Consider the following 15,295-nt stretch of genomic DNA (forward strand, 5'->3'; position numbering starts at 1 on the left):
ATTAATCAGATTAATACCAAAATTCTTAAATTTGCACCAAGTTATACACCAGTGTGCCTACTTGATTATTGCTTGTAACTACAGACATAGTACGTGTGAACATGTTTTTTGTTTTTTTGTTTTTTGTAAATCTCATTCTTTAACAGAGATTTGAGAAAAAACATTTATTCATTTTCTTAAGATGCCGCAAACTTTATATAGTCATTGAATGTAATATATTCTATAAACTATAAAATTTAGCTTTTAATGCTTGGCAAGCATAACATAATCATACTAGTTTACATTCATTTACTTAAAACCACACTTTAGTATTTTGTTTCTCTTTTTCCCCCTTCTATTCTATCAACACACACGCATTTGTTAGACGCACCTAATTAAATCGAAAACGCAGTCGCATGCGGCAACCCTGTCCCAAACGATCGCAATTTTATCACTCTCCCAGCCTTCACCGCTCTCTATACTGAATTAAACACTACAAAATCATTCACACCCAATTCACTACAACAATTCCCGCACATTTTTGTCCAACATATCAACTATAATCATTACCACAACCAACAATAACAAAAACCATCAATTGCCAAAACGAAATTTAAAAAAAAAAGCTCAATATGTATGCAGAACAAAGTTCTATGCAACATTCTCCGCCCGGTTTATGTTCCCAGAAGTTGCCAGAGTGTGTAAGCTAAGATAAGAAAACAATAATCATAAACACAGACTCATGCATCAGCATTTTCTCCTTCTCCACAATCCCCGAAATGCACCCCTGAGTTAGCACACCGAACACTCCCTCCTGTTGTAGCTGCAAAATTAGTTCTTTGAGAAGCAGCGTCAGACTCGTAGACGGCCGTAAATACAACAACTCATTCCTCAATGCAATCAAATAAATTTCAGAGCGGCATTGAAGTTAACCCCACCGTCGACAATTCAAAAACTAGTACTCAGACAAGTCTATTTGGGCCAGCGTTATTAAGTTCGTCTTCATCGCCAGCGTCTGGTGTGGCAACAGTCTCCTCTGCTCATGGGGTAGCTGGTTCAGTGGCGAGTGCAACTCCTTCTGCTGGTTTGACGACAACAACGTCAACGATGCCAGTGCCTGCGGCGAGTCATAAGAAAAAAACGGTATTCTTACAGCGCAAAAAGCCACTGCTAACACGCAGTGAGGTGAGTTGGGTGTTGTGTCAATGTGGTGAATAGATATACATAGTAGAGCAAACATGCCTGGCAAAGCTTTTTTATTTGCATAATTATTATGTTGCTATTTGATTTTCTAATTTAATAAATATCGGACGATTTTCTGATATAGATTGAACCTGAAACCGAGGGAAGTTATCTGAAATGCAAAGAGCCATATCAAACATCGTCGCTGTAATGAAAAAGGTCGTAACTAATAAAAAGTTAAAAATCCACTACCTGATCGATAAGATGCATTTCATCGAATAACAACTCCCCACATCGTTTTATGCCAAAAAAAGGGATTATTCACGGCTTTTTGCATTTCAGATGACGATGTGTAAGTTAAGTAAAGCACATTTTCTTACTAAATAACGTAGTGATAATTGAAAAATCTCAAAAACGTGATATACATATTTACATACATAAATATTGGTGTACTAAACACTTTTAATGAGCTTAGATTTATTTAAAAACAAATATTTGCTGGTACATACGTATGCATTTTCATGTAGTAAATACCAACAACAATCAAATTTCACACAATGAAAAACAAGGATCAGCAGTTAACTCTAATTAACTCAATGCGCTTCCATTTCATTTACATAAGTTTTCACTTACTTTCCAGCTTTTACTCGCCACCTTCTGTTGCCATGAGTCAATATTTCACTGCAAACCGCCTTCAGATAGTATGTAACGGACAACGCTTTAACTAAACTAGTGCCTGGCAATCAACCAACTGATTCTTCATTCGTCTCGTCTCTTCCTTGCAAATTTTTGCACAAGTTCCGCCATAGCATTACCATTTTGTTTGCCAAGAAAAATGTACTCGCAAGTCTGCTCTTTCGCACTTTTATTTCTACTTTACTATTTGTTTTCGAAGTCATGAAAGGGTAAAACTTCAGCGAAGCAAAATTCAATGCATTGAAAAAGGTGTGAAGCCTTTTTTCCGCACCTTTGAGATGGTTTTGATGTAAATGAAAATGATAGATACCTAATGATTAGAGTTGTATGGATAGCAGACGTTAACGTTAATTAATGGTGGTTTCTCGTGCTGATTATAGGGGCAGTAAGATTTGTTTTGACCTTCGAAAGGCATCGAATTTTTCAATTTTTATCATTCGGTGGCAGGAACAGGCGTATATAACCCCAGACTGAAGCTCTCGGTGCCCCTGGGAACCTTCTCTAGCATCTTTCGGAGCGGAGGTCTATGCCATCAGTCTGTGTTCTGAGATTAGCATTCGCATTAAGGCTCTCTAATCATTCGTGCTCCTCCTTTGTTTAGGAGTGTGTAGAGAGGATTAATGCTCTGGCTGAGGTTACTGATAGTCAACTGATTTGTCTACCAGGGAACATGAGGGTCGAAGGAACTGAGGATACTGATCAGTTGGCCAGAACGGTCGCAGCCTCGACCGACCCCGATAGGAATTGAGCCCTTCCTTGCAGTGGGACCCAACACCATAAATAAAATGCTCAGAAAGAAAAAAAACCACACTGGCGCAACACAATGGAGGGTACAATCTGAAAATATATAGGTTACTCATAGATCTCCCAAGGACAAACTAAGAATCGTTACAGGTTTTTTGACTGGCCACTGCAGGCTAATAGGGCACCTATATAAATTAGGAATTTGGTCCAGTTACCTGTGTCGCTTTCGCGACGCTGCCAAGGATACTCCTTTACACCTTCTTATGGAGTATGAGGCCGTTGTACGCAGGCGGAATAGGAGAATAGGGCACCGGTGGTCAAGAGAGAAGCACATACAGGCTGATTTCCAAAACTTCAATTGCTTTGCATACATACAATGAATAGTATTCCATAACGCCGAACTAGAAAATATTGAAAATGTATACTTTTCCAAAACGAAAAGTGAGTATCAATCGAAGGGGGGTTGAAAAATCTTTATTTCTGAACTATATTTAGCGGAGTTGCCACATGTTTAATTAATATAATTGAACTGAATTCATCAGTTGATTAAAATATGTATCGCAATGTTAGACGAAGAATATTTTAGAATATCTTAGCGAGAAACTACTTTTCAAAAGGGCTGCCACCTGTTTAAAAAGTCGAATTTAACTATATCTATATATATAATACGCGAAAAGGCTTTTTGTCCAGGTCATCAGATCTGAACCATTCGTTTGATTTTCAAAAATGAGGCATCAAATTAAAGGGCTTGATATGTAGATGTGCAGTAGGATTTAACTTTTCCGGAAAGAATGGCCACCTTTTAAAAAATCAAGTTGAGATTATTTATTAATCAATACCCCATCATATCCCCTTCCTTCGCTCGATTTTCAAAAATGAGGTGTCAAATTAAAAGGCTTGGTTGCAGATGTGCAATGAGGTTTTACTTTTTGGAAAGAGCTGCCATAGGTATCAGTCGAAATGGTTATTAAAAGCTTTGCTTCTTAACTGTGAGAGTGTTGCCCCTGTTTAAAAAATCAAATTAAATTTTAAACAGGGAAATTACATAGGTAATTTACAAAATGTTCCCCCCACAGGGGTCCAGACTAAAGGAGTTTAAAAAGGTAGTAATGTAAAAATGTTTTGAAAAGGGTTGCCACCTGCTTTAAAGGCCGAATTTAGTTATATGCAGTATTAAAATATCACCCATATTTCTTTAAAATAATATCTGTTTAAAATATTAAACTCAATTTTGGCATCTTAACGCCATGCGGGTTCACTAGTTACTTCTTTATTTATAGATCGACTTTCTTCATTATCAGCTTGATGTTTTTGTAACAGCAAAGGCTTTAACACAGCCTTGAATGTACTAAACGTGTGCTCGACGTGAGTTGATACAAGTGGCGCCCAATTTCCATATGGCAAAAAAAGGCAAATATCTTAAAAAAGGCAAAAAAAGGCAACATCAAATGTGTATATTTTTAATCAGGGAAAGCTAAATCGTGGACATTCTTAATCGAATATACTCTAGCTCTTTAGCAGAAAAAAGGCAATTTCCATAAAATCTCCTCCCTGGTCATAAATATCTACTCATATCAACTATACTAATTTTCTTTGTAAAAACGATGCTATCTCTTCAATTGTCAGCTTTATGTATTGTTGTTTTAATTTACTTGTTTTAATCGCAAAAATATGTACATATGTGCTATTTGCATATATTTGTATGTATATAAGTGCTCTTATTTACGAATAAGTATGTATTTCAGTTCCACAAATGAACAACATAAAATGTCGCTTTCTAACCTATCTTGGAAAACTATTAAATTTCACAATTCTCATTGAGTTTTCAGCTATTAATATTTTTGCTTAAATACATATAGTCCGGTCAATTTAAACACTCGAAGTTACAAAAATTCCCACCCAGCTGAAAATTGGTAGGTGAATAACTCAGTGAGAGGGGAGACCAGTATGTTTGCATGTATGTATATAAAAAAAATATTTATTGGACCAAAAAGTACTGGGTAGGCACTGTGGCCAATGGTAATCAACTATTACCACCTCCGCATGGTTGTAAGCCATGCAGAGTCCGCAGAATGCTCCGGAAGCAGTGTTCGGAGGATGCATCCGACTAGGCAGAGCATACTTTGAACTGCCATCAAATTATAACTTAAGAAAGTTTTATTACATGGCAGTTGAGAAGTGCATGTACATAAATTTCATTAATTTAATGAAGGAAATTTTTGCACATGCAGCAGTACATAGCATGCATTTAGGCGCCTGGTGTTAGCAGTCGCGTCTAAACAGTAGGAAATCTAAAAAGTCCTCATCGATCCGATACCTGGAAAAAAAGCTACTCGGGTTCAAAGGTCACAAAAGCTCAGATTTCTCCGAGATATAACGATTCAAATAGTTGGAAGAGTTGTAATCGGCATAATATGTATAAGTACAACAAAGGTGGCGTGGAAACGTGTGCATATTATGACGTTTACAATTCTTCAAACTTTTTGAATCGTTATATCTCGGAAGCGGTGGCTTTTACGACAAAAAGTATTTATACATCTGATATAAAATTTTTGTCTAAACTAATTTTATGATAAACTTACTGTTTGCTGAAATTCGCGAAAACCCCGTTTTTGTGACCTTTGACCCCGAGTAACCCGCGAGTTTTTCCAGCTATCTTATCGATGAGGACTTTCTAGATTTAATTTATGGTGCTGTTTTGAACAATCCTACCAATCTTCAGCTGGGTGGGAATTTTTGTAACTTCACTCCTATTTTTGGTCTAATTTGACCGGACGGGTACGCATATTGAAATGTACATATATAAAATAAATCTACATCTGAGGGGAAGATCGATCTATCTTGGCTGCCAGTTCGAAAACGCCTTATCTCAAAATTGGCAGCTGAGATGAGGCGTTTTTCAACCAAATTCTGAAGTAGGGGGTTCTTGAAAATTTTTCTGAGATGGGGCGTTTTCGAACCGCCTGCCAAGATACATACATAAGTCCATCTTCCACTCAGCCGTCGATATGCATAAATACTGCTTGAAATACAAAAAAAAAAATCGCTGAAATTCTTTACAGGTCACAAGTTCTGAATATTTCTCTGTGAGTTTTTGTACTGATCAAGGCGTCCAAGAAGAGGAATTCATTCCCGCAACCAAGGGTGTAACGCTTTAGTAAGTATGTCGCGCTTTTATTTTGTTCTGCTAATATCCTTCTTGCTTTATTTGCTTTGCAGCGGCGCTCTGAGTCAAGCTCTGAAGCGGAGAAATCTGAGCTTCTCACAAATCACCATCACCGACAATAATCCACCAAACAGTTTTTTGGAAACTGGTAAGTACATACAAATGTTTATTTTGTAGGTGGGGCATTCATCTGTAAATGATTGAGGGCAGAGGCAAAATTACACAATAAAATAGAACAAACATCTCAATTGTTTTTATACAGCGGCACAGTGGAAGTGTGGAGTGGCATATAAAATATGGCAAAAAGTACTAATTGTGCTCCGATTTTTTAGTAATTTGTCATCTGTACAAGTTTTGTTTATGAACGAAAAAATCTTAAAAAACCGCATAGCCATACAAAAAGTTATTTTTCTTAATGCCAGATAATATCTAATATATCTGCCTCCTAATGTGGCGTTCGTGAAAGTTCACCAATCTGAATAATTTTTTATATTTCTTCATTCTTAGATAAAATTACCCTTTATGCATTAAATTCCAGGGAAATCGGATAGGGATTACCACTTTTTGCAGCATCTTATATGTATGGGAATCTGTCATTGTGAAGCGTCCAGTCTGCGGAAGATTAACAAGAGGGGCGAAGACAGCTAGAATTTGCTTTGCCAATTCTTTAGAGTATATGGAGTAGTTTTGTATAAATCATCCAAAGTATACACAGTACATAAGTATGTCCTCCTGGAACTTATTGAAAAGTGCATGAACCGAATTCCTGCATTCTTTGAATCGTACTATTGACATTTTTCGCTGGAAAAATCCATAAAACATATTAGGTTTGTATAGTAACCAATAGTCAGTACTAATTTGTACTGGAACCTGCAAATTTTTACTGGAAAAGTGTATGATAACCCAAAAATTTGCAAGATAGCACTGAGCGTAATAACACGGGAGAGCTGCAAATTCTTGCTAGTGAAATTTTTACTAGCAGAAATTAGCAAGCAGAAGAAGAAGAAGAAGAATAAATGTCAAAAGCCGCCATTTGTTGATTTGGTTTAGCACAAACAAAAGTAAAATGAGTGGAAATCAAAATATTAGTGATGTACTAGACCATGATAAAAACATAGCAAGGTAGAACCGTTCTCTCAATTTGTCGGCCATGATTTTTTTTTGTAGTTTGCCAGCATTTTAAAATCATATAAAATTTAAAATAAAAAATTGAAATTGTTCGAAATTGTTGTTGCTTGAGATTGAAAATGAAAGTGTGTGTATGAGTTTGTGAGTAAATTTAAAAATTAAAATGTTTGGAAACTTCAAGAATTTTAAAAGTAACTCTCAGCGGTTCTACCCAAGGTACATTGAACAGGTAGTATCAGTAGAGCAGCTGATTTGATTTATTTTCAAATTATTTGGTCTCGAAAATGTCAAATATTTTTAATTTTTTCTCACAAAAATTCTGAATTGTTAAAATCCATTTGCATGTGAAACCTTTTTCCATACAAAACAAGCGATTGAATAGCAGCTTTTGGAACGTTCGCCCAACTCAGCAGCACTACCGCTGATTACTGGGCCTTGCAAAGGATGGATCAATGCTTCGAGAAGCAAACAAATTTACTAGGAAAGAAAGTTGCATCAATTTTTATTTTTTCCAATTTCAATTTTTTATTTTTTATAATTTTTTGTATTTCACATGGCACGCTTTGATTTAGAAGAAAAAATTCAGAACAGTTGTTGACACTTTCGATACCAGAAGCAACAACAAAATACACGCAAATGTTGTTTTTGCTCTACTGATACTACCTGTTTAATGTGCCTTGGTTCTACCTTACTATATTTTTATCATGTACTAGACTGTGTAAGTGCTTGTGTGAAAAGCTAAGAGTTTAAAACTGATTTATAAATAGTAAAATGTTTACAGCAGAATATCTAAAGGGTGCAACAACTATTCACTTGCAAGTTTTTACTAGTTTTGCGTTCAGTAACTTTTTCTGCTAGTTTTCTCTTCTTGTAAATTTTACGCTCTATTTTGCTTTTACGCTCTGGCTGCAATGTTTTACTGGAGAAGTTACTATACAAACCTAGTAATAAACATGTCTAGTACCTATTCAACCACCTAATTGCACATTTCCAGACATTTACTAGGCAATTCTGGCAACTGCCGTTCAACTAACCACAACTTTCTTGAAAGCTCTTTACTGTCTTTCGAAAGACTAGTTGAAAGGTCTGCTAATGAGGAGGTCTTAGCGTTATGATGTTCGCCTGTTAGCAATGACTTTTTTAAGTTAAATAAGATTAAAAAATATGTATATATATTTTTCCTTTTAAATCAATAAAAACTAATAAATGAAAGAAAATAAAATAAAAATATGTTAAATGAAAATAAAGTAAAAATAAATAGATATTTTTAAAAGTTAAATGAAATTAAAGAAAATATATATTTTTTTTAATAAAACGAAAAATTATATAAGAAAAAAATTGAATTTAATAAAAAAAGTATTTTTTTAACAAAATGTTAAAATTAAAAGAAAATTAAACAAAAAAGAAACAAAGAATTACTTTAAAAAAAAAATTAATACGATCCTAAAAATTTAATTATAAGAGCAAAAATGTAAATTAAACAAAAAAAAATTATTAAAAAAAGGCTATAGGTTCGAACTCGGATCTTTCGAACTGCACGCCTGTGCTTTGCTCACTCGGCCATTGCGAGAACATTTTTTAAGGATTTTGTACTAGAATAACAAAAGTCTTTCGAACTATTTGCCATCTGCCTTTCAATTGTCTTACAAAAGACTTTTTACTATCTTAGCCAGAATTGTCCTGTTAGAATCAGACCACTGTGTGCCGTCTCCCCAGTACTCTTGTACTTTACAAATTCAGGAGCAGGGAAATTTGTGATTTGAAAATTAAATGGTAAAATTTAACCAATTCTGAAAATAAAAGCTCGCCTGATAGAAACACCTTGGCTACTGTTAAAACCAAATGTATATTTACATTTTATAATAAACAAATTATAATAGCTCAAGGCATATTTTATGGCAGGCTACTCTCCGCTGGCAAGTTCGCTGGATGAAAATACCGACGTGGAAAACTTGGCAGGGCACTATTTGATCATTACTGAACGAGATGGCAGTCGGAAGACACTGCAAAAAGCTGCTTCCTTTGTAAGCCATACCATTGCAAACGTTCTTTTTAATGCTTTAATTAATACCCGCTCCTACGCATTGTTTACTTAGGGTTCCCGTACTCGTCCGCCCCGTTTACTCTCATCCGCATCGACGGAAGAAACCAGCGAGGCCGCTGTGCCAGGGAAGCAGCTAAAACAACGCTGGTCCGGTCTGTTCGGCATCAAAAACCCGCAACAGAGTCAACTATGCGAGCTACTCAATAATTACGCGAAGAATGGTGTACCACAAAAGACAGCTTCGCTGAATTTCGATCATCCGGATTTCGATGCGGCCTTGGAATATTTAGACAACATGCACAAATCGTGGAAGGATATTGTCGACAGCGCCGACATGAATGACAACGAAACGAGAATACAGACTGCCATTTGGGAGTTGGTCACCACTGAAGTGTACTACATACACGCCCTGCAAACGGTGACTGATGTGAGTGTCTCTGTGCAGAGTTCTCGACAATTTTCAGTACCTCACGTTCTTTGATTTCTGTTTCCGCAGCTCTTTCTTGCGTGCTTGGAGGCGGTGCAAGAGGAACGCCTTCTTACCGATGTCGATCAGCATCGGCTCTTTTCGAATGTGCGCGACATATGCGAAGCAAACCTCAAGTTTTGGATAATTTACCTCTACCCAATGGTGGCGCATAGTATTGCCACGCGCGAACCACTGCGCATCTCATTTTTCCATCAGGGTTTTGTTGCTTTTGCCTCCATATTCGCACCATACAAAAAGTACTGTGCCGAGCAGAGTACCTGTCAGTTCTACTGTAAGGAACTAAATCGGAATAATCCGCTCTTCACTTCTTACTTGGCCTGGTGCGAATCACAAAAAATGTGTAATCGGCTACGATTGGCTGACATTATAGTGCGGCCGATGCAACGATTGACGAAGTACAGTCTTCTTTTGGCAGCGATAAAAAAACACATGTCGGATGTAGAACTGGTAGAAGCGGTCGATACAATGGTGGGTCTATTATGAGGTATACTTACAATGTTTATTTAACTTTAACTACTGTTCACTTCCAGATTCATTCCGTGGAGAATTTTGTTTTTAGTGTAAATAATCACTTGACAACCCGCCAAGAGAATGAACGTTTGAAGGGTGTTATGGCGCGCATTGAGTCTTATGATGTAGTGGTAAGTCGGCAGAGTTACAATTTACTACAGTCCACTTTTATCATTGTTCACTTTTTTGTTTCATCTATCTTTAGGATACCAATAATGAACACCTGGACAAAATGGTTAAGCAATATAGTCAAATGTTCGATTTGTGTGCCCCCATGAAGGGTTGTCCCGCCCATCAGGTGCGTCATCTCTTCATGGAGGGTGACCACAAATTCAAAGACAATCTCGGCAAAGCCGACGTGCACTGTTTCCTGCTTACCGACATGCTGCTCGTCTGCAAGGCAATTGCAAAGCGTGGTCTCGGCTCGCTCAAGGTGATTCGGCAACCATACTTAACAGATCGGCTCGTCGTGCAACAAAACAATAACGTTTTAAATTGTGTCTACCTCAATGAGTTCCAAGTAGCCATAACTGCATTCACTCTGCAATGTTCCGAGGCCAAGAATTGGTATGAGTCATTGAAACGTGCTAAAATGATCTACACGAGACTGAAGCAAGGTACCGGCAATTGGGATAGTTTGCGTTTCGGTGGAAGTGGGCCAAGTGTTGGCACAGTCGACTCCCTTGGTGTGAAAAAGTCGCCAATGAATTCATCAATATGCAGTCATGTGTCTAGCGCTAACAATAGTCACAGCGGTTCGGTGGAGTGGAATGATTCGCGCAACATATCTGTGGACTTTGAAAAGACTAACTCTTTATCCAGTGAAGATGGTTCGATGGGTAAGTATTGAGCCTTCTAAGTGATGAGCTGTTGATTGATGATGACTTTTTTATTATGTCTTCAGGCAAAAATCTTACATCCGTTCCTCTTAAGCTAAAAGTGAATACCGCTTCGGCGAATACACTTTCTGTACAACCACTTAATCACCTGGGTCAGAGTCTGCCGAATCTAAATCTCAACCATAGCCATACGTAAGTCCGAACACATACGCAGCCTACATATAATTTCCATCTGTGAATTACAAAGTTCTGTGCACTAAAGTTTAGTTTCGTATTCACGCAAGTAATTCACTTATTTTTATTTCATAACCGTTTCATGAGGCTGGTTTCTATAAAACCACATTTACTTTAAATGTACAAAAATGCGTGTTTAGGGTGTGATTTTCACTAAGTTTGCGCTCTAACGCCTTCAGTTAAGTGCTCCTTTCTTGAAATTTAAGACGGTTAAGTAATGCTATGCTCAATAAACTGCATACTAACATCTCATCTGCTTGAAGGACCATTAATTCATTTTTATTACAAACATTTATTTCACCTCTCACGTGTCGAATACATCTTTTTTCATTCATTTACTTTTTCATATATTTTTTCTTTTCATTTTTTTTTAATTCATGGCTTTTTTTCGGTTCCCTGCTCAATGTTCAACCGTTGTAATTTCGGATTTGGATTTGAATTGCTGCAGTAATCTATATTATACTTATAGTAATAACACTTTACTGGTGCCCGGTACTACAACTAGTCATTCGGGTAATTTATTACTATCGCCTAGTCATAGAGGCATCTCGTATCCACCGCCTAGTCCAACGAGGTGAGCCCACACGCTTTACCATATTTATTATAATATTTCTTTGAATCTAAGACTTAAATGAATGAATTGATTTCCCATTCTATTGTTCTCACGCTTGTCACAGTAGGGTCCCACTTCGGCGTGGTATGGCCTTTTCTACCTCCACCAAGAACCCGCCGCTAGTCAAAACTCGCAATATTACATCACAGAATAGCTTTAACTGGCCTCAAATACAGGCCACGTCTACGTCAGTCAACCCACATCAGCTACACAATGCGCCAGGAAATACTGCGATCGCAAGATATACGCCGAATACAGCACTTTCGACTCAACTTAACCAATCAAAATGTCATAGCACTAACGAATATACAAGTACAACGAGCGCCGGCACATCAGCGTTGACGGCAGTACAACTGTCCTGTGAAAATTTGACAGATGCAACTTGTCAGCAGCAGCAGCAGCACCAGCAGCATTACGCTTCCAACGAAACCGATGTCTGATTTGTTGGCAATGAGGTACCAACAAAAGCGACCGTGATTATATATATTGAATAGTATTAAATAAAATGCGGTAACCAATACCAAAAGGATGTCTGCTCGTCAATCGGCCGAATGGCAAAGCTCCGAAGAGGGTCGCAGATGGTAATTCTGAAAATGGTACTCAAACCGCCAGCCAGTGTCGATGGTCCAACATACAAATATACATATGTTTATATACATACATACATTATACTGTGGGTAGTATTAGTAATATTTGTGTAGGGATTATAGCAAAAGTAAAGCTTAAAGCTTATCGTTGGCGGACAAGCCGCTATCCAGCACAGCAAAAGGGTAAACAAAAAAATCCATAGCGAGCACAAATTAGTGAAAAAATACACAAAACACAGGTATACATATGTATATGTGTGTATGTTGGCATATTATAGAAAGAATAACTAATTGTTATATTTAAAAATATATTTTGGGCAAAACTACCTTCAGTTTCCAGTAAAACATATAAACCATAAAACGGGATAAGAAAAAAGAATCTAGGGAAATGGTATGTATAAAAACAATAAATGTGCATATGCATACATATAGATATAACTATATGCTAACAATTATTTAAGTAGTCAAAATAGCCTAGTACATACATATAATCAATAAATCGTGTAGTTAAAAAGTTATTAAACGATTTTATGTTAGAAATATACACCAAAATTAATAAGCCAAAAAAGCATTGAATACATACATACATATTTATGTAAAGGATATAGTTTTAACAACTGCAGGCATGCAACGAGTTTTACATACAAACTATTAAATATACATATGTGTGTAAATACAAATACAAGATAGCTGCAATCCCCATATTTGAGCTGCAGGGCGTAGGAGCAAAGCAGATCCATGGCATAAACAGAATTGTAAATACATACATACACACATATTTATGTAGATATGTGTGCATGTGGGCCCTCTTATGGTCTGATTATGACAACTTAACGTAACTTACGGCTCTCTCTTAAAAATTCTGTTAAATGGGTGTGGCTTATAATTGAACAGCCGAAACTTAACGTAACTTAATGCCACATCGAAATCTGTTTCATTTTGATTTTCTAAGTTCTACGTTCCGTTAAGTTAAGTTAAGTTGCCATAATCAGGCTTTTAGACATTTTAATGCAAGTAAGTATTAGCTTACGTAATAATCGCTGCTATGGTAAGCGAAAACTATGGATATATGTATCTTTATGTAAATATGTATACATACATATTACCGAAAGGACCCTTTCACCTGTGCCCTTCCACAAGCCAATAGCTGTGAACTTTAAACTCTATTTAGTGTTTCTACTTGGTACATATAATTGATATCTACAATATGGAATCACACATACATATATGTATATGTATATGTATGCGTACATATTTATTTGTTTAAGTAATTACTACTTTTATTGTAAATTAAAAAATGTGCTTTAAATATTAAAACTGTCATTAGTGCGAACCCAAGTAGTTTTTAGAACTGGTTGCTGGTAATATACAACAACAAAACATGTAAGTTGCTAGTGTTTGCATACATAGCTGTAGTATCCCAAATATTTACATATGTATGTAAGCATGTATGTATGACTCATATAATTTGAGTATACTCTCAAGTATTAATAAATGGAAGAAAGGCTTATATAAGCAAATAGCAAAATAAATAACTTAGTTGATCAATTACCTTTACTTCTATACATATACATTAGTACTTACATACCTATGTACATACATATGTGTATAGTTTATAAGTATATATGTATATACAATGACAAATGAATCAAAGCAACAGTTATAAAATGTACACGAATTATGACTTTTACTAGGGATATACTTATAGTGCTTAGTACTCCATATACATGCATACATATTTATGTAGTGTACATAAAAAATAATGTATCTTACTGAGGTACATACATTAGTGACTAAAAGTAATTGACAAATATTTGTGTACTTATTTACTTAAAATATGTATGTATGTAGATTAGACTGCATCACCAAAAAAAAGGTGTGGTTTTTCCGCCGATATTTCAAAATATGATATAATAAAATAATTCCACTAAAATATTTCGGAAAAAAATATTTAGATTTACGTGAGCTGGGCCGATTTGAAAATGCCTCCAAAAATGTAGTTTTTTATGAATAAAAAAAATTTTTTAAGAATTTTTTGAATAAAATCACCTCAGATGACAAAACAGTTTAGCTTAAAGAATTTCCAAAAAAATATGTAAACATTTCAACGAAATCATGATATGTAATGAGATTTTTGATGCAGTCTTTGAACATGTTTCAAAGATTGGTAAAAGAAAAACTTGAATAACTGGGGCAAACCTATACCTATTTAGAATAGATATTTTCTCACCCTTTTTGTTTCTTTGCAAATAAACTGATTCAAAGTGTGAAAGAGAAAGTTAAGATGAACGATCGTCATTCCAGGTTGAATATCAACACTACATTTTTGCAAACAAAAGATTGGGACGTTAATGAGTTTATTTGAATATTAATGAAATGGGCGAGAAAATACCTTTCCAATGATACCTCATAAGTCTATCTCGGAAAAGTTTTGGCTGCGGTATTCAAATATTTCTTACACCAATCTTTGAAAAAGTTCAAAAACAGCATCAATGATCTCATTATTATGATTCCGTTGGCATATTTTTTAAATATTTGTATGCAAATTTTTTAAGCTTAAACTGTCGTTGTCATCTGGGGTAATTTTTTCACAACATATTTAAAAAGCTATTTTTAGTCATAAAAAACTCCATTTTTGGGGGTATTCCTAAATCGGTCCAGCTCACGTAAATCTTAATATTTTGGCGCAAGTCTTAAAATATAATAGATTTGTCATTTCCAATGGAAAATGATTACTAATTTTTTTTTGTGTGGAGAGTGATGCATTGTAATATACATACATATGTACATACTTATACATATGTCAGGCATTTGGAAGTACTTCGGTGATCTTACATAGAAATTGCTTTAACTGACCACTAGCAGCGTTCCCGTTTCCTTGTGATCTTTTTAACCCTTATACTATGTTGGGGTCCGAGATTTGTGCGATGGAGATTCAAATGCAAAACTATTTATGTTAGCATGTTAAGTAAAGTTTTTGCAAAACCCTTGCACTAGTTGTTTTTCCTTACAGTAAAACCACAACAAAACATAAGCAAAAAATTATACCTAACTTCTCTTCAAAGTGCGATAAACAACCACAC

General features: G+C 35.8%; 2 protein-coding genes across 3 annotated transcripts in view; both read left to right on the top strand.

Moving 5' to 3' along the window:
- Positions 1-13,033, top strand: part of LOC118739174 (serine-rich adhesin for platelets-like) — a 42,824-nt gene extending 29,791 nt beyond the window's left edge. Inside the window, exons 4-13 of one of the 2 annotated variants that reach the window (XM_036470358.1) lie at positions 5,664-5,758; positions 5,821-5,915; positions 8,798-8,919; positions 8,992-9,366; positions 9,436-9,897; positions 9,960-10,070; positions 10,145-10,778; positions 10,844-10,970; positions 11,461-11,586; positions 11,690-13,033. In XM_036470358.1, the coding sequence (XP_036326251.1) occupies positions 5,664-5,758; positions 5,821-5,915; positions 8,798-8,919; positions 8,992-9,366; positions 9,436-9,897; positions 9,960-10,070; positions 10,145-10,778; positions 10,844-10,970; positions 11,461-11,586; positions 11,690-12,065 (2,523 nt within the window). In that variant the 3' untranslated portion in view covers positions 12,066-13,033. The remainder of the gene's footprint in view (positions 1-5,663; positions 5,759-5,820; positions 5,916-8,797; positions 8,920-8,991; positions 9,367-9,435; positions 9,898-9,959; positions 10,071-10,144; positions 10,779-10,843; positions 10,971-11,460; positions 11,587-11,689) is intronic. The other variant, XM_036470359.1, reaches the window with a different exon arrangement.
- LOC118739186 (anoctamin-5) overlaps positions 1-15,295 on the top strand; it is a 366,850-nt gene that overhangs the window by 309,630 nt on the left and 41,925 nt on the right. The gene's annotated exons all lie outside the window — the stretch shown is intronic.

The sequence above is a fragment of the Rhagoletis pomonella genome, unplaced genomic scaffold, assembly GCF_013731165.1.
Source record: "Rhagoletis pomonella isolate Grant_MI unplaced genomic scaffold, Rhpom_1.0 Rhpom_scaffold_00005, whole genome shotgun sequence".
Taxonomy (NCBI): domain Eukaryota; kingdom Metazoa; phylum Arthropoda; class Insecta; order Diptera; family Tephritidae; genus Rhagoletis; species Rhagoletis pomonella.